The sequence below is a fragment of the Rhamphochromis longiceps genome, linkage group LG19, assembly GCF_057381845.1.
Source record: "Rhamphochromis longiceps isolate RC_006_pf linkage group LG19, R_longiceps_female_GT1.1, whole genome shotgun sequence".
NCBI classification, from domain to species: Eukaryota; Metazoa; Chordata; class Actinopteri; order Cichliformes; family Cichlidae; genus Rhamphochromis; species Rhamphochromis longiceps.
In genome coordinates this window covers 31,705,640-31,726,255 of record NC_140575.1, presented here as the reverse complement: position 1 = coordinate 31,726,255, position 20,616 = coordinate 31,705,640, and the positions used below count along the sequence as shown (strand labels likewise).

Sequence of the window (20,616 nt, the reverse complement as noted above, 5' to 3'; positions counted from 1 at the left end):
TTCTGGATCTATATGACTGTATCGAGTGAGTGCGATGCAGATATACTGACAGTGATGTGCAGGCAGGCAGCAAAGACTTAGCAGTCCTGTCTGCAACAGCACCCCATTAAACTGTGGTCATTCTGGCATCTTCTACCAATATCATAAAAAATGAAGTAGCAAGCCTTGCTCTTAGTCAACAGCATGTTTAGCAATAAACTGACCAATGGTAGCAATGCACGCCTAGAAACAAACTGGGCTTTCATGACATCATTATCACGTACTCAACAGGACACACGGGAGAGTCCTATTAAGCTACACGACCTCTCTCCTCACTGCGAGCCGACGGCTGACTCAGTCGCTATAAAATAAAGAGAGACACATCATACTTCAGGAGCTCCACATCATTCCTGTCAAACGCATGAGAAAGCACACACCTAGACGAGTAAGCAGGGAATGTAGCTTAGAGATAAAGCCCAAGTCTTTACCCTGAGAACAATAGCACTCTTGGAGGAATTCAAAGTATTTCTCGTATTAAAACTCACCCAAAGACTTCTGGGAGAGAGTATATGACTTCATTTTTTACTTAACTTTTCCCTCTTTCTTTCTTTCTTTCTTTCTTTCTTTCTTTCTTTCTTTGCCATTGTGTGACCCTGGCCTACGATATGCTGCCCCCCAAAAGGAGCCACAAAAATGAGCAAATTGGGTATTCACTCTGTTTTCTCCCCCAACTTCAAAGGAGGGAGCAGGGGAAAACATCTGGGAGCCAAAAGAGATCATGCCGTGGACTTAGAAAGAATTGGAATCTGGCATGCCTGGGGAGACAGTGCGTGGGAGGCAAGAGAATAGATCGACATCTATTATCAAGGCGGGAGACAGAGAGAGAGAGAGATGATGTCTGCTTCTGATCAACGTCTGGTCAGATATTAAAGAGGGTACAGTCAATCTAACAGTAAAACTAGCAAATCTGTGGGGTATGACCATAATATGATTGAGATACGCGGGAAATAACTGAATCTCCCATGTGGCACTGTACGCTGTGGGAGTGCCAAAACCAGTGCATGGACCACATCGTGCTCTCCGAGTAGTAAAAAGAGCTGTCAGAGCCCCCATCTACAGTGGACAGTGTCACCACCAAGCCTTCCTGCCAACATACAACCACCCTGTTGCTGTTTCACTTACCTACCGCATCTCTGGTTGGGAACCAGTTGCTCATTTCCTCATTCATTCAAGGCCACATTGGCTTGCTTTGCCCGCAGGGTGGGTGGCACGCCTGCCAGGCTCTCATCTTCATGCTAAATGTGTTTTCATTTGCTTCCCGGTTTTGGTTTTATGGAAGTGAAAACAGCTTCATTTTAACAACTGGGAGCATGGGCGAGTCACGCAGCCGCTTTCAAAGGTTTTTAGAAATCTAACAAAGGACGCTATGTTCTAGTCATCACTGCTCATTAGCATTGTTTAGGCCTGTAAAACATGCTCTGATAAAACTCCACCAACCATAAACAATGGCTGCTAAGGCATTAATTTTTAGACACCTTAATATGAAGCAATCAGAGTGGGAAAACTCTACCTTTTGAGTTGATGTGTGGCACAGAGCAAGATTACCAAAGGACAAACATCAACAGCAAAACAGAATTAAACCAGATTAGTTTAATTCTGTATGAAAAAAGTGACATAACTCTGGTGGATTAGTCAGAACAGCTTACCTGGTTTGGTCGGACACTTTTGGCACTTGTTTAGGCCCCAAGAGGAGCCAATACTTCCACAGCAATCATCCTGTTTGGTTAGCCCTGGAAGAGGCTTGCCGCACTACAACAAGACACATCTGTGTTAAATCTATGAAACAAGTTTGGAGAATGAGTGTTACATGTTTGGGTAGGCACGCTTGTTTGTGTGCAAGCGTGTGTGCGCGCTGGCAAGGGTGCAAATGTTTTTGTGTCAGGGTGTGCGTGTGTACCTTTCTGCAAGGACAGAGAGAACCAGACACATCGGAGACTGTTTAGTTAGAGGTGGACATAAACACACCGAGTCCTAAGAACAGCTAAGAAACTCCTGGTGTGCTGCATTAAGGGCTCTTGGTTAAATGTCCTATCAAACCCTACTTGTCGGATTTTGTCTGATAGAAATTAAACTTAAGAGATGATATTTTTTCCTCCAGATTGAATCTATTATGGTTAAATAATATGGAAATTTGCAGGGTGAATCTGCTCTTTTGCTGAAGTTTAGTTCTTCTTTGACATAGTGACTAAGTGGTTTAATTTAAATTGCCTTACTTAACCAGAGAGGAAATAATGGAAACAGCACTTGAGCACAAACAAACTCAAGAACTAATTCTGGCAAAAACAACTCGTTGTGTTGTTGCAACTGAAATACTAATAAGACCCAACAATAGCCAAGCTAACAGATGCTGTATGAGGTCTGAGATTAGCCGAGCTCACGCACTGCCACTTAAAGTCCTTTCCTTTTCCCAAGTGCTTTAGGATACATTAAAGCAAAGCACAGTAAATCTACAAAATGTGCCACACTCTGAGCACACAGGCGATGAAAATCTCACCGTTTGGGCCACATGGGGAGGTTTCAAGCCTCACCTTCACCTCTTCTGAATGCATCCTAACTCATAACATGCTTTTGTTGAGGAAGCGGTGGAACATGAGATGGCCAGTGTGGCCAAGCCTCATAAATCCCGGACTTTACACATAAATCATTTTCACAAACTTCCTGTTTGAAGCAACAGCTAGCAGAGAAGGTTAAGGGATGTGACTATATAATGGCAGCTGTGGCTAAAACACTGCGTTCCAGTCGTTTCAACACCTAGACCACAATACTTTATGTGTATTGATATAAGTTGAGAGCAGTGTACACGGTACCTGTCCATCGACCGTCTCCTGAAAGCATCTTCCAACATTTCCGTTCTGACGGATGTGGGTTGTGGCGTGGCCGTGGCCATTCCCGTTAGCGTGTGGGTGTCTGCTGCTGTGCTCGCTGGCGTGTTCGTGTCCGTTTCCAGGCTGGGAGCGCTGCTGGACAGAGTGAGCCCCCTCTGTGGTGGCTGGTCTTTGCCCAGGTTGGACTCGAGCTACTTGGTGGATCTGGACATCAGCTTCTGGAGGATGCTGAATGTGGACGTTGACCAAGGATGGGTGGAGAGACACTGGAGAAGAAGAGATCCAAAGCTTACACAGCATAGTAGATAGTTTACAGTGTCAAAATTTGAACCGTTTAAGGGGAAGCATCCTCTGCCAAGGGATAAAATCTGTATATATATACTGCAGTGCATGAGATCTCAGCTAAAGTCTTACACAAACACTTGCTTCATCATCAAGTCATGAGATTTGGTGCATATTGGTAGTTCCTGGCAGTGAAGAGGCCCTTAAGATGCTACAAAACAACAACAACACAGAGCGTTTCGGATTCTCTGGTTTAAATCAAATCGTTTTAAAGACTGAAAACAGTTTTGCTGAAGAGTTGAGAAGATGTTGCAATGTGAGGCTCTGTTGTCCTTCTGACACGGGGTAAGCATCCATCTTCAGGGAGTGCCAGGTTTTTTCCCAGAATCCCGACCCACTCTCATGAATCATAACCTCACACACAGACAGCAGAATCCAAGGAGAAAATGCAAAACTTAGTCCAGGACAAGAATGGCTCCATTTCATATATAAAGCATACAGGCAGGACAAACAATGTCTTTCCTGTACCATGATAACACACTGACTGGATTTGTCATTAAATGCAATTATTAAGTAATAAATTTTTCAGAAGAGGATGAAATGTGTCTGAGTGTAATTTAAATGAATTTAGACTGACCTTCTGCTTCTACTTAACTGTTCCCTAAAATGAGAAACTAAGAAAGGAGGACACGATAGCTTACACCAGGAGATGAGAGTGAATTTATCTCTTTTATTCACAACAATTGTGCTCTGTTTCTAATATCTTCTGTCTGGTGAACGCGGCATTGTGTGAACAATAAGATGACTTGTACTGAGTCATCTATGAGCTGTTCTGCTTAAAATAGAAAGTGACCTGTGCTGTTGGCAAGGAAAGCAATAACACTACACTATAAACAATGTTAAAAATGAAGCTATGCTTTTTTCTTCCTTTTTTTTTATTAAGGCAACTTCTGTTGCAAAATTCAAGTCAGGTGATTATTTTATGTTGAATGAAACGGATTAATCGCAGGCATTCATGAGATCGTTTGCTTCTGGAAGAAAGGAACAGCCAGGAAACCCACAATTGTTGTTTATTAACTGTGTTTTGCTTCTTTTTTCGACACTTCTCTGTTGGAGTGTAAGCTTTACTAGAAGAATGGAAACCTTGCAGTTATGAGGCACGAGTACAGCCAGAGTCATCAAGAAATGAACATGTTAGCTAACTGACAGTCAATCTGAGGTCTCTTAAATATGCACAATATCCTAAATGAAAAGTGATGGCCAATGTCACACACACAGTGTCAAGCTAACAGCACTCGTAATGTGAAGACATGCTAATAAAGTTAGAGTGAGTGGGGAGGCGTGCCGGAGCGTGATTACCTGGCTGATTGGACAGTGGGAGAGTGTACATGGAATGGGATGGAGATTTTGGTTTCTGGTGGTTCCTGTGGCTTTGAGGGGTGGGTCGGGCAGGAGGAGGGACTGGCAGGTGACAAAACCGTCCTGTTGAGTTTGACGGACACCAGCACATGTCCCTGCCAATGCACCGGCCTCCATTAAGACAGGGGATCTGACAGAAGACTGCAAAGATGAAGGACAAGAAACGGAGAAAAAAAGGGGTTATGAATGAGAGGAATCTTTAGAGTACACAACATACCACATTTAATTGCACAGCATCATCTAACCTTACACACAAGGATCTGGTAATAAGAAACAGAAGGCGTAGTCCTAATAGGAAGGGCATGTGCTAGGGCTTCCTGTGGACAGCCTTTGTTTGCAAACGGTTAGCAACAGTCATGCTGTTCTCTGCTTTGGCACTACCAGACACCTCATTCCACATGACGTTTATAAAATCTCAACTTTGTCCTCGCGACAGAGCCATGCCCCTCACGCTGTGCCTCCTTCAATGGCATGTTTTGCCTCTCATCAGTAATTACATACTCCTGTGCAGGATGATGAGTGATGATGTATGATTCATGCTGTAATAATTTGCAGAAAATAATAACAACATACCATATGGGACACGTGTTTGGATGACAAAAGGCGAAAAAGTTCCCCTAAATATCAAATATTGTCCAGAAATTGATAGGAGTGCAACTGGCTCATAGCCATCCAAGTAAATCCAAGTCCAAAATGTGTTCTGTCTACAATTTGATTTATATTTTGTAATTTGCCGTGGAAAGAAAAACAGAACAGACCAGCAGTGGCCAGATGGTGTTTGACAGTAGTGCTTTAACAGCCCTTTCATTGCCTTATCTTTTGGCATAAGGGATGGGTGCCAGCCCAGCGCCCTACATACCTGGGCCTGTTCCCATCTACAGTTTCACTCTGACCTGACCTCTCCTAACTGAAAACATCAAAGACAATCAAATGAGGAAAAAAAATCTATCCAACTATGACGAATATAGAACTATTCTGGAGCATGAAGGATGAGAAAGTGAAGCAATGCACTTCTACAAAAACAAGAGACTGTTTTGCAAGATACAGATTCAAATGGCCTGCATGCTATGAGATTAAAGAGAATGCCAGACATGGAAACAAACAGGGAACTTCATCCTCTGTGTCTCACTGAGGCTAACAGGGTGCAAACAGGGAACAGGGAGATGCTGGCGGGTTCTGATGGCATGTAGGGAATGAGCTCCCTGTCACATAACATTAACAAGAGTGAGACCACAGGACGAAAAGAGGGAGGAATAGAACAAAAATAGAATCGTGTATCAGATGGGACAGTAACAGGATTAGCAGGAGAATGCTAACAGAATAGATTAAAAACAGAATAAAAAGAAACAGAAATAAAACGAAGGAGAAACAATGCAGGGACAGAGATGGGCAGAAAGACTAAATATGTCCAGACACAGAGAAAGACCTCCTGTGATTCGACATGCGGGCTAAATTATCAACTCAAGGAGGGCTATTAAAACCTCTCAGTGTTGGATGCATGTCTGCACTGGTCTGTGTCAGGCCAGTCCCACCCTGGTATGGGGCAGGAACTATTCTTAGACAACATCCTACTGTCGACTTTCCGCAGCAGGTTCCATGTCTGCCTATCTTTCTGTCCATTTAACAACCTCTAACGAGCGAGACGCACATGCGCACACACTTCTCACCCAATAAACAGACTTCTACCAATCTAATATCAGCTTTAAGTAAGTGTTGTACACAGGCTGTGCATCGAGAGGCACTGCTGCAATTATCCAGCCGTTTTTACTGCGCTGTTTTTACTGCGCCGTTTAAGCAACGTAACAACAGCATGAGATAACTGTTTGCTGTCCACTTGACATTCCTGGACGAACACGCAGGCCCGAGCAATAACAGGATGCGAGCCTAAATGGAAAGCAATCTCTTTTTAATGTGCTCTTTAACGCATGCTTTTACATAACGAAGACAGGGGATTTTTGTTTTTTGTTTGAGAATAAAAGTGGGACATAAAAACTAACCACTGAGGAAAAAGTGGAAATGCCGGGAATGTAATCTCGTGAAGGGTCTCTGCCAGGATGCTGAAGTGTTTAGAATATCTACACCGTGTTCCAAAACCCTGCTAATGTGCACATAAATCTGCAACATCGACCTGTTTATATATTCATAAGCCTGCGATGTCCTCCCTAAATAAGCTAGTGCATTTCGGTGAGGGTTGTTTGCATGTTTGTATCGTTGTTTGAGTTTATATTTATGAGAGTTGTAACTGGAGCGGATCTATATATGTATGTGTGTGGTATGCGCGCCCTTCATCTCTAATCCATAATTAGTCTGAGGTCGAAGCTGGACCATTAAACCTGATGAGAAAACTCAGAAACACGCAGGGGGTACGACCCTCGTCTTGGCACTAGCCGCCCCCTGCTATCCCATGGACACTCCTGTGTGAATTTGGAGCAAAGCCCTCTGGATAAATGACAGGTTTAATGTAATCCCTGTAAAACCCTGTTCATGCTGCTACTCTTTCTCTCTTTTCAGCCTATCCCTCTCCTTTTTCATCCATTCCTGCCCTCCCAGAGAGCATGTTAAACGGTTAACGGCGAGGCCAACTGCGAGGTGTAAACCGCAAAAGGGATGGGGCTAAGTGTTGGGGAGCGTGGGACCACTAGGTCCACGTGTCTGTGTACAAGGGGAGATTAGGCCCCTTTTACAGAGCTTGCTTTTAATCTGCTCTCCCCTGTCCGTCTTTTTCTTTGACAGTGAAAGTTTTCAGCATAGCTCTCATGCTTAATCTACACCACTCTGCCTCCTGTCTAAGATTGGTATTCAGAACAGACAGCATGCCCATTTTATCTAGCTCACCCAATAAAAAAAAGAATGAGATACCAAACACAGACTGTGTGTGAGAATCGAAAGGGAGAACGAGAGACACTCAGGGACAACACAGAGCAGTATCACAGAGATAAGCAGGCAGACAGGCATTGCTGATAGTCAGAGGGCCGGGGTCAACACTCACAGAGTCGGAAGCCCTGGTTCTTCGGCTGCTGATGGGGCGAGGTCTCGCTGTAGACCTCGGTCATGTCTCCCTTCTCGCAGCTATTATAGCAACGCCCTCCAGAGCACACCCTGCGGCACATCATAGGTGTGAAGACGATCTTGATGCGATCCAGGTTGGAGGTGAGGTTGGCCCCTGGAAAACACACACACACCTGGTTGAGAAGGGGCAGCAGCAGAGACAGGCTAGAAACGAGCTGCATCCTTCCACCTTCAGCTTCACTGTGACACACTCCCCGTCTGGGCAAAAGGGAGGTTTATAAGTGCGAGGGTGTGTGCTGACGGTTGGCCAGTGGCACGCTGCAGCTGAACGTGCGATGTGCCACAGACCAGCAAAAGAAATAAAAAAAAAAAAAAAAAGGGGGGGGGGGGGGGGGGGGGTGAGAAGGCTATTAGGTTTTTGGGCTAGGCTCCAAGCCCTTTATCTTTGAGAGAAGGTGTTTTGGATATGTGTATGGGTGAAGGAAACAAAGAGAGTGTAGGTGAGCACTGTGTAATGGTGGGAAGCTGTTCAACAGCCGTCGCTGCGGTACGTGGCTAAAAACAGGAGGATGTGGAACGGCAGACAGCTGTGCACGTTGGATCAAAGAGAAGGGGGGGAAAAACTGGTGACGTTCACCTCACATTTCCAACAGCAACCAGGGTCCAGTGTCTATCATGTCAGAGAAGTGTCTGAGTAAATTCCCAAAGGTTCTGAAGTACGTAACTGCGCAATCTCGCACATGCTCAAACTGCAATAGCTTTGATACGAAACGTCTGTGCATGTGATGAAGACCACAGAGGGTGTGAGGTGTTTGGACAGAGGGAGAAAGGAAGTGCATCCTGGGACGCTGCCAATTTTTCCTCGTGGCTAATGTTGAACAATGACACCACAGGAAGTGTATGCATGTATTGTGGTCACTCTGAATTTCGTCAGGCATTCGTAGCAATTGCATTTGTTTTGAGGTAGCTAGGGGCAGAGGATGTGAAATGATAACAGAGCCACGATTTATGATATTCACAAATATTCTAGTGGAAGACATACATGTATTCAGTCTCATTACACTTACCTGCTGGTAATAATGCATTGCTGAACTGTCCGTGCAGCTGGCTGTTGCTGGTTGGCCTGTGAGTATTGTGGGAATGTGTGTTGGTATGCCCGTTCCTGTTTCCATACCAGTTCCCGTGCTCGTTGCCGTTAGAGTAGCCATTGCCATTGGGCAGAGCGTTGGAGGTTATAGGCCCAGAGGATGATGGATAACGTTTCACAGTACGGGAGGTCCCGGTCTGCTGAGGGGAGGAGTCAGGGGGTCCCCGTCTCACTTGGGTCCTGTAAATTATCACAAGGCTATAAACACATGACCTCAGACAAAAGCTAACGTCCCACACACACATATATGCAGTCACAAAGATACACCCATGAGCATCTTATACGCGTCACCATGAGTGTAAGTGTGCTCAGTGTGTGCAACAGAAAGTAGGACTCCTAAGAGACAAACATGGCATCTAGCTCATAGATTACTTAATCATACTTAATCAATTTTATAGAATAAAACATTGAAGTTTAATGGAACTGATTTTACTGAATCATTCTTTAAGCACTACAATGCTAAAATAAAATAACAGTGGGCCTAACACTGTATTCTCAGCGCCATACTGTTATTCTGGATCTCCACTAGAACAGCTATTATTTATTTGTATGCAATCCCTCAGTTTTATCACCATCAGAAACAAGTTATTTTAGCTCCCATATCTTTCAGGCCATCCTCTCAGTAAGCAAACTTACTTCTGATTGGTTGTCGGGTTCTGCAAACAGACTCATGTGCTTGTGAGCACCACATCCTCAACTTCCCGGTTTTGAGGTTCCAAAAACAAACTTTAAATCTTTTAAACAAAACTCAGTTTCTTGTTTTGTCAGCTTCTCAAATCAGTTGGACATCTATTCTCTGTAAATATTACGCTCATTACCTGCTTATTAGTGGACTTAGTCTTTCAGTCAAATGTTGTACGAGAACAAAAGTCTCTACTGTCACCCACAAAAAACGTGTCGAATAATCGTATGCAGAGATCTCTGTTTGGTCCTCTCCTGCACGAATCCAAGAGAAGAAAACAGTAACGGCAGTCTGAAGGTCGAACTTTTGGCTCACACAAGCGGACCTTCTTCTTTGAATCTTTGAACATGGTTAAAATGACCACCCACCATTGTATCAGTGTACATATGGCAGCACACTGCAGACATCTTAAAGCCATTTCACAGGAATAGATTGGCCAACAAAATATTAGGCAGCCAAAGAGAGTCTGTGTGTGGCTCGTCTTAGAAAAGTGTGTGATTAAACACATCAGATCTTTCCATCACACATTGTGTCTGCATGACTAGATTATGAACTCCTTGTTTTGTCTGACTGTGGCCAACCAGAGAGCAACATCCTGAGTGTTGCGTTGAACTGGAGGAAGTATTAAAACTGGGGTCGACGAACAAAGCTCGACCAGGGCTGCAAGGGGCCAAGTTTTTTCCCCAGTGAGCATTTCATTTGGGTCAATTACTGAGCTAGTGTTGCACGACCTGGAAGTTGAGCTCATGTGAGTGACCTGGAGGAGGCGCATGCCTCTCAGACAGACAGGCAGACAAGCCTACCTGGGTCTAAGACTGATTTTGGAATGCCGGGATTCAGCCCTGCAAAAAAACAAACAAACAAACAAAAAAAAAAACATCTGGATCCCACTGATCTGCCCTGACAGACAGGCAGTGAAGGACAAAGGTGAGCTATGCTGGATAGATCAAATAAACACTTGTACAAAACTGTGTTTTTTTTAAACCACACATCACAAATCAGCTCTGTTAACCCCCACACACACTCACAACAATAATCAAGCAAATAAACATGTGCGCACACGCACAAAAATGCATATTTGTCCACACAAAAGCAAACACAGACACACCATGTCCCAGCTGTCGTAGATATGGGCAGATTTTGGAGAAAGGATGTGACACAGGGAAACAAGAGGTGCTACTGCCAAGGTAATAACGGTGGACAGGAGGTGGCAAAAGACCATTACGCTTCCATGCTCAAATGTGATTGGGTTTTTCCATCACTAACAGTGACACCTGACCTGTAAGCATCCTGCCTCACTTCCTAGGCCTAGCCAGATGTTGCTCTGTCTACCTCTCGTATGTTCAATGGCAAAGTGGTTTCCTCCCAGTGTGAGCTCATGTTTACCCTCTCTGCCTGCAGATCAGGGAGCACACGGGGCAAGCACAACCTCACTCTGACGTCAAGGCCTCTGTGGCTTAAAGCGGAATCATTCCCCTCCCTTGTTCTGGGTGACTTGAAAGCAATTTCGAAGTTTACATGGGACATGGGCTGTACAGACAGATGGAAGTAATGTTTGGGGTATCAAGCAATGGCCATACAGTTTTAATTAAATCACTTAAGTCAGCAATAACAGAGCTGCTGAGCACATGGTACAAATTCTGAAATAAGGCAAATAAAAATGAATGGGAAAAAAAAATAATAGCTGCGTAGTTCTCAGTCTTTCAGCAGCTGGTATCATCTGACACTTTTCAGTTCAACAAAGCTACTTAGCATTTATGAAATCCAAAAAGCTCTCACCAAGCACCAATCAGAACAGACAACGCTAGCATGTAATATAGGTTGGTAAAGAGGAAACACATTCACTTGCCTGGTCACTTTATTAGGTACAACCTTTCAACTGTCAAGGACAATTACTAATCAGCCAATCACATGGCAGTGACTCGATGCATTTAGGCAAGTAAACATAGTCAAGACGACCTGCCTTAAGTTCAAACCGAGTAGGGGATTTAAGTGGCTTTGTTGCTTCTAAATGGGATAGCTGTTGGTGCCAGATAGGCTGTTCTGAGTATTTCAGAAACTACTGATTTACTGGGGGTTTCTACACATCCATCTCATGGGTTTGTGGTGAGAAAGGGAGAATCTTGTGAGCAGCAGTTCTCTGGTTTAAAAGACCTTATTGATCACAGAGGTCAAAGCAGAATGGTCAGAAGGCAACAGTAACTCAAATGCCAAAGCTATGCAAAAGAGCATCTCTGAATGCACAAAAAGCTGAACTTTTGACTAAGGCAGCTAAAGACAGGAAACTTAGTTTAAAATTCACGTGGGTTCGCTAAAATTTGGCAGCAGAAAAGTGGAACAATATTGCCTGGTCAGATGAGTCTAAATTTCTACAGTAAGATTAGGATGTTACAATCAGAAATGAGTGAAAACAACATAAAAGTATGAATCTATCCTGCTGTGTTGAGCCTGAGGAACAGGAGAGTAATAATGTGGATGTGCAACAACTGTGTGATGATATCATGTCAATATGGACCAAAATCTCTGAGGGATACTCCGGCACCTTGTTTGAAGATTTAAAGCAGGCAAAAGGAGCCCAAGCAGGTACTAATAATGAAGCGTAGAAACCCAAGAGCTGACACCAAAAGACAGATAAGAACTTACTCAGATCTCCAGAAATTTGACTAGTACTGCTTCATGTTATTTAAATACTGAAAGGTTGCAGGGACATCTACTTCCCTTTCTGAATAATCAGAACCTTTTAACAAAAACAGTAAATATGAACTGACACCAAGACTGGAAATACCATTCTCAAATCCAATGCAAGCTTTAGAAGCAGGCAGTGGGTGGGCGTATGCTAAAGCATCAGTAAAATGTACATGCCGGTATACCAGGTATTAAATCTGACTTTCTGGTGAGACGCTTTTATAGCATGAGAAAGACCCCGCCATCTCCCTAAAGCACAATTGCAGCACTTCACATGCAGACGTAAAATTGGTAGTCATCAGATATCACTCTCCAAAATAAGCACACATAATGTAATTTATGATTTCACTAGCAAGGCCCAAAGTAGTGCAAGCTTCTGAAATCATAAAGTAAAATGAGGTTATATCCATTTTATAGTTATAGATGCTCTGTGCTTGGACACTACCATATAGTGCAAAGTTTGTCTGAGTTAAGCCCATGAAATGAAATAATTCATGTTCAGAACATGTGCTCGGTAATTATATTCACAGAGAGAGAACGAATTCTGATAAATCTTGATCCAAACACTTGATCAAAGCATCAGCTCGTATCTGACAGCAAAGGAAGCCTCCAACTAAGACATGAAGTAACTGTCAGTGTCCACTATCACTCATTATCATTCATTTCACATGCATGGAAAACATTTAAAGCTAAACCTCATCACATCTGAAGAAATTACAAATCACATTCGGGGCCAAGAATATAAGCTCTACATGAATCAACACTGCAACACTTCCAAAACACTGCAAAAAGTATTATTTGGCACTCAGCTTGCGACATACTGTATCTTTGAACTCATTTAGCATTACAATATGTGAACATTAGCTCTCACAAAGGCATGACAGCCGGCGTGAATGCCTGTTCCAGCCTCGTCAGGCTCAAATGAGTTGGAGAGGAGGCATTTTTGGAGCACAAACAGTACACAGTTAAGCACTGTGAAAACAAGCCAATATCAAGAACTGGAGGACAGTCAAAAGGACTACAGATCCTCCAACTCAGTGACGCTTCCAAACAAAATAGCAGGTGTAGCATGAATTTTCATGTTAAGACTGTGATCTGTGGAAGGGCGAGGATAAATGTGGATAAAGTCAGCTATCTGGATTTGTTTAAGCACCACGAAACTCCAACAGCAGTTGCTCGAAAAGCACCGCTTCCAACCATCCCAGTGGTGACTGTTGTTTCTGTAAGTTGCCCGGTGTCTAGCCTTTTGCTCCGACAGAAATTCAAGATTTATCTAATGATCCTGCTCACCCCGAGCACTCGCTCACACACACATGCATGCAGTGACCCAGATTTTCAAGAACTGTTTACACCTTAAACTGTCTCCGTAGCCCACACTGCATGACGACGCCGGATAAGTGTTTATGCGAAGCACAGCGCAGTAATGTATGGGCCACAGCTGATTCATTCACTAACAGTTCTGTCTCTGAGGCGCTTTCATTACCCACTGTCTCTATAAATCTCCTTGCTATATAAAGCACACTTGTCAGTTTAACGTATTTCAGGCAGAAACCGTTTTTTCTGGCCTCAGGATGCTGAATAAGTTGGAAAGGTCAGGACTGTGTGATATTAAATGGTTTTTCACTAGCTTGCTCACCACTTGAAGCTCAGCACATGTCCAACCTGGTATAGCACATTTTTCATTTTGATTTGTTTGAGAATACCAAAGTCTGTAGCCACATGTAATGGCTTGGGTTGTTGACTTCTAGTAGCTAATGCAGAAAATAGGCTGATACGAAGAGCTTGTCTGCTTGTTAGATGGAGCCATTTGGCTTTGACGAGACTGTCAAAACAAGACAGTCTGACAGTAGGCAGAAGTGTCTGGCACGAGCATCCCAGTCTGGGTCACAGTGGCTCTCAGCCTTGTCACTTGGTCCAGTTTTAGTTTTCTTTCTGTGGAGTAGGACATAACCTCTGGAGCGATGAGTGGCAAACCTCTGAATCCATCAGCAGGTTTAAAACCAATCAACAAGAGTCACTCAATAGCGCTGAGGAAAATCGAGTCATTATTCTTCTTATTTAAACAAAAAGTTAAATAGCTCCATTTACCTCTTTCCAACATGGAACATCAGCCAAAAGAACCCTTATTACATAAGAGCTGAGCATAATTAGGGCAATTTGAAGCCTACTTGTTAAATGGGGAAATAAATGACGGTCATCAAAGACCAAGTGTAAATCAAAGTTTACTCACATCCATTTCATTCAGAGGAAGCGCTAAACGCTGTTGTTCGGCTCAAAAAGTTATGTTTGGATATGCATATCATCGCTCAAACTGAAGGGGGGGGGAGCACAAAACTGGGAAAAAATGTGCAAACAGCAGCTGAAACAATGAAAACCTTGTACTACTCAACCACTGCAAACACTGTTGTTGGCAACAAAGAAAAGAGAAGATTTATGAGCGTATTCACGACAGACGTGCACTTTCGCAGTCAAAGAGGGAGCACTGTGAACTGTACGGCGCACTTTGCGAGGGGGTACAAAAAGTTTGGGGTATAACAAAGTATGCTGGCCATTTTCCAAAGCTTTCCAAAGGTTCCTACTATGCGGCAAAGTAACGGTTACGAGATCTGAACTCGGAAAGAATTAGCCACGCAGCTAACAAACAAACAAAAAAAACATTAAACCGAGAACATCTTTGAAACAGACAGAAATCATCCATCTTTGTGTACAATATTTTACAATTGAGAACGTCAGCAAGGACATTTTTCAGCAAAATCTCTGCAGCAGATGGTGCTCCGCATTACACAGACTAAAGCCTGCAGACAAGGAGGGAGAGTGCACACTGTTGAAACTAGTCCCAGGAGGTGTTATTCAAGAACATACACACTTGACTCTTGTTCGTGTTTTGCTATTCAAATCCCAGTAGTGTTGTGAATCTGTGTGATGGTCCAAGACTCCAACCACAATGTAGCAAGGAAAATAGAAAATATTCCAGATTAGCAGTAATGATACTTGAAGGATGGCTAAGAGTCTCGTTGCCAACTATGACTTGTTTGCTTCAGAATTTGATTTAGCTAAATCTGAGCTGTTTGTATCTGATATTTGATAAGAAATTAATTACTCATTGGATATTTTGAGTCTATTTTGGTTTTTGCTTTGAAATCATAGCCTTGTTTTGCCATATTCGATCTCCCCCGCCCCCCAGGAAAATGGGGGAGATGCTTGGTTAGGAGACTTTGGTCTGACTTAACAGCCTTGGTGTATTTTAGGAGGTGAAAGAAGTCTGAAACAGAATTTATTCTTTCTTACCAACCCAGTCAACGCACCAAACCATCTGCACCACCGGTGGCCAAAACCCCACTGCGGTCACACATCTCATTCCTCAGACTTTATGGAGAACACTCTGATCCATTCATCATTCGCCACCGAGGTCCCTGTGTGTTTCTTTCAATAAAACCCTGAGGTCTGATCCTAAACATGCACCAATAAATATAATATCCAACCCCAAGGACACTTTCATTTTATTGTTGTTGTGTCCTTCCTCATAGCAACAAGGTCATGCAATGGCATAGTGGTAAAGTTTGTGCTCAGTGAAACTTCAAAAATAACTCAACACCAGCCTCTGTCACATTACAGTCTTACCCTAAATTACAGCTTTTTGTGAATGTTTAATGTCTGGTAGTAAATGTTTTGACCTCCAGAGTCTTGGCGTTTGTCGCAGCATCTTTTGCAGGATAATCATGCTGATATCTGAGTCTTAGATTGAAGCAAATATCTTAACGGGTCACAAAATATGCCTCATCTCCTCCTCGACCAAGCTTAAATGTGCTGCACAGGCAAGAGAGTGATAACGGTCTATTCATTTAAGTTGTGGCAAGAAAAAATAAAGAATTTTTCCAATATTCGTGACTTTTTCTCTTTCCACTGTATATGAAAATGAACAAATTTTAACTGAGTGCACCTTTGAAATTCAATTTAAATGTGCCAGAAGTGCCAGTGGTCCAACATCTGTCCCATAATATAAAGTATGAATAAAAGGAAACACCTAGTCACTGGAACATGTGCATTGCTTTAACGATAAGCTCCTCTCTACTAAAACAGGTTTTTCTCGTATACGTGGCCGCATAAGGCCAAACATCAGTGAGCAATTAAGGCCCAGTCTTTCTTTGATAACATCTCTAGTCATTATGACTTGGATAATTGTGGGTCCTGGCAGAATATTCCCCCTTGTGAAAATATGGGTGTGTCTAAGGGCTTATCGCACCAGCCACGGAGGCTGGATTAAATCATGTTCTCTCTGTCTGGACGGCCTTCCAGGAATCCCACTAGTAGCAGCCAGAGCCTGGGTGAAATGAGTTACAGTGGGGCTGGATTGATTCAGAAAGCTTTTTATTCTCCCCCAGGGGAAGAGTCTTATATTAGTGCAACAACTGGGCCTGGTGCACCATGGAAAGCAGAAAAGGGTCTTGAGAAATTGACTGAGCAAAGACTGTTATTTGGATCAGCCGAAGTGCCGCGCAGACAAATGAAGAGATGAAGTTCCACTTAATTTTATAGGTATAACTTCCCCCAGCGTCTGCATGAAAATAGATTTTCTGTAAATCTGACCTCACTGAGGTTTGCCGACATTACATGATCAAAACACATGACTCCTGCCGTCTGCTCAAACGCAGCGCAGGCCAGCACCTGTGAAATAATCAGCTCCCTTTTTTTATCTCCGGGGGGTGGGAGGGGGCAGGCAGTAGCCGTGCCAATGTGCCAAGTTTTCGCCTCAGCATTTAAAAAGCAGGGTTTTCAAATCCAGGAAGCAGTGAGTCTGGATGAAAGAAAATCAGTGTGGTTGCTGTGGTTCAGGGGCCAGAACCAAAATGCCTGCAGGCCTGGTGAGCTGAGAAGCCATTTAATATTCTCCCGTTTATTGTAGTTGCTCTGATCATTAACTTAGTAAAAATGCCGCAAGACAGGTCAGCAGGAAGAGCCATTACCAACTGCTGACTGAGGCTATATATGCTGGTCAGAGTCATATGTCAGACTGCTTTCACGATAAGCCAAAAAGGGTTTCCATTTAGAAGAGTGATTAAGCAAATTTTTGAATTGGAATATAATGCTGGTTTGAAAAGAAATTTTACAGGGACCACAGGGCAGAAATGTAGACATGAACAAGTCCCGCTTTTGGAGGTCTACTTTTGTATAGTTTTAAACTTTTGGAGGTCTACTTCATCCCCCAGTGGAACCCACAGGAACCCTACATCCTGACATCTGAATGGATTAACTGGTCCCATGCATAGCCATACTGCTAATTCATGCTTTCAACACCATGCCCCATATCTGGGAGATGTGTCTGATTGATGCTATCTCCATCTGCCTCAGTGCCGGAGGTGGAGGCCGGAGAGCATTCCGGGACAGGCGTGCTTCTTTCTTTCTATAATTGCTGTACAGTATTTGTCCGTCCGACAGCTGCATCTGCACAGGCCAGCTTGATGAGGTGGATTTGGCCACGGACGCAGAGCCCGCTGGCACGGCGACTCAGAGAGAGTGTTTCAGATGGGGCTTTAGGAGAGGTGGGACGGGGGAGAGAAAGACATATCTGTCCCATGCTGACTGCTGAGTTCTCTATGGTCCTTTGTTCCCTCTGGCCCAGCAGGAAGCCAAACACTCATGGGACTCGTTTGGCTCTGTGATTGTAGGAAAAAAAAAACACCAACTCTTCCTGGCCTGGCTCGGTTAGTATTGTTGTGTGTTAAAATTGCTCACATACAGCAATCTAGAATACATTTAGATGTGCATAGTAATAAGTGTAATGAAAAATAGCTGATCAATCTTTACTATTTCACGCTGAGACGAATTTAACACGCCTTTTCTATCATGTGGAGGGTTCACTTAAGGACAGTGTAGCCTCCATAGCTCTACTCTGGCATATTAATGCAAAAGCAAAGGGACCCCCTGCATCCTCCAATACCACATCAAGTCCTGTAAAACCACAACAGATGACCTTAAGCCATACTCCAGAAAGCCCTGGGCCATTCACAAATTTAAAAAAAAAAGCTCACCAGGGATTGAGCTTCAGGGTACATGTCAAGTTTGCAACATCAGCACAAAATACTGTATAAACAAGCAGAAAGCCGGTGAACCTGACTCCACACAATTTCACTCCCATGCCGGGAGACAAATCAGTCCTCTAGACATGCAGTCATATGCCTGGTTTAGAAGAGAGCCCTATTCAGAGGAGAGCAGCACACACAACCTGCTGGAATTAACTTTTACCCCTTTACTATACTTTAACCATACTTCCTGTGTAGCTCTCCTTGTTTTTGGGAGCAGCCAAAAAAAGAGGATGATTCTATACAGTTCTTCTTTGAGTAGCAAAGCAGACTGCCAGGTGATACAGTCAGAAAACCTTCCCAGGCTGAGCCTTGGATATATGTTTCAGTCATAAGAAAACACTTATCTGATCAAAGTTATAAGTTTCAAGTGCAACATGTGATGTAAAGCTAATGTGGGATTTGGGCTGCTCTTAATTTATTATCCTCTCAACTCAGTTGTATTAACAGAGGCTTCCTGAGCGAATATCCACTCCTGCCTTTCTGCATTTAAGCTCTTTGTCTCTCTTGCGTCTGATACCTGAAATTCCTCGGCAAGCATTGTGATCATTGCTCCTAAGAAAACTGGCGATAACAGCAAAACAATAATTCAGCGCAGGTGCAGAGTACACCTAGGGGATTTTGACAGGTCCCAGCAGCGCTGGTGGTGTGGTTTGTCTGGAGTGGGAGTGAAAGCAACCAGTGATCCATGATTAACATGGAAAACTGCCACTACAACCACAGTTTCCTCTGAGAAATGGCTGTGTGGCTATGTACAAAGCCTTGAGTCAACAAGCCACATAACCGCCAGCCCTATTAGTCACTAGGAAAATGGTGGGGCCGATATAAGCAGAGAACCTGTACGTATGACCAGAACACTGGGCGTTTTTCTTTTTCTTGTAGTAATTCAAGTGAATTACTTGTGAGGAAATTCAAACAAAGAACCAGTGTTGATGACACAATGATCCAATTTCGTTTTATCCACTACTTCCAATATTAGTGGCATTTAAACCCAAAGTTATATTTCCTACCTGACTGCACTGAATCATTTTTTGTGAAAAGACTGAATCTGACAATACTGAACGACTTTATGTTGTACATTTTGAGCACATCATAGTGATTATTAATCAGATTGATTGTATTATATGTTTTATACTTATTCTAACAATGATAATAAATTTGATTAAATTACTATTAGCATTGTGGCTGCAATCATTCAATATAATCAGTGTGATCACTTTGTTCAATTTGCTTTACATTGTCTGTCTATGAACAAGATGTTTTAGGGTTCACTGTAACAGTCAAATTATCTGTGTGCCACCACAATCTAAAATGAAAGAATAAAACTCCTGCTACGCTATGTGGAGCAGTGGTTTGGTGGATTAGCACTGTTGCCTCACAGCAAAGAGGTCCTGGGTTTACCTCCAACCATTTGGGCTTTCCGTGTCATGTTTGTAGGTTCTCTCTGACTATTCCTGCTTCCGCACGCAGTCCAGCTACATGAATTTGGTGGAGTTTGGTTTATCTAAATTGGTGTGAATGTGAGAGCGAATGGTTGTCTTTCTCTCTGTATTAGACCTATGCAGAGTGCACTCTGCTTCCTGCCTTATGGCTGCTGGATAGGCCCTGCATTGGGTAAGTGGAAAACGATGGATGACAATCAAAAATCAACTGAAGTGTTGGCTTTAATTTACTGGTCTGATTTTTCTTCTCACATTAAACAGTGAGACAGATAAAAGTGGAAACTCTACCTCAGGCCTAGAAATCTGCCTTTTCTCCAAAATTAGAAGACATTACGTTTGACCAAAAACAAATTATGGGGCCTGTTTCTGGTGGGTTTCCGTCCCACAGTTCAAATATATGTGAGGTTAATTGGTTTGTACGTTTCTAAAAGGTTTCATATTGTACAATGTCACTGCACTGTGTAAAACTGAGGTTTAAGCATAATCTCAGTAAGGTACAAACCACCATGTTACAGAAGGGTATAGTAGCAGTACCATCATGGGCACCACGATGTATCACTATAGCTAGAATAATGTACTTTCTTTTGCTGAAAGTGTGTCATTTATTTTCTACTGTGAAAGTCTTCAGACCTGAAGTCTAGTCTAAACATAACGGCTTGAATTCTATGTGGTATGAATTGCAGCTTTGTTATCTATGTAGCTGCCGACGCTGGCCCTGAGTCAGATCATGTAACAGACCAGAGAGAGATGACCTTTAGAGGGGTAACCTGCATGCAGCATACATCCTGCTCTACCCAGCTTTGTTTCCTGCAGAGAACTGATGTCAGAGAACGGCAAGGCAGTGAAGATTATATGAAGGACTCATGGTGGTGGTGGTGAATACACCCTTTACACATGATCATTGGCCCTGACCTTCATACCAGGGGCCAACTGTGATCTACAGAATCTAATGCTGACATCCCACCACAGACATTACAAGAAACACTGAAATGCATTTGTTCTACAG

At 43.2% G+C, this 20,616-nt stretch overlaps 1 protein-coding gene across 2 annotated transcripts in view; it reads right to left on the bottom strand.

The window, feature by feature from the left end:
- LOC146647155 (latent-transforming growth factor beta-binding protein 2-like) overlaps positions 1-20,616 on the bottom strand; it is a 92,760-nt gene that overhangs the window by 46,019 nt on the left and 26,125 nt on the right. For both annotated transcript variants that reach the window (XM_085392421.1, XM_085392422.1), the window contains exons 4-8: positions 8,642-8,901; positions 7,555-7,728; positions 4,506-4,706; positions 2,847-3,130; positions 1,686-1,788 (exon numbers count right to left, since the gene is read on the bottom strand). In XM_085392421.1, coding sequence (XP_085248547.1) covers positions 1,686-1,788; positions 2,847-3,130; positions 4,506-4,706; positions 7,555-7,728; positions 8,642-8,901 — 1,022 coding nt within the window. The remainder of the gene's footprint in view (positions 1-1,685; positions 1,789-2,846; positions 3,131-4,505; positions 4,707-7,554; positions 7,729-8,641; positions 8,902-20,616) is intronic.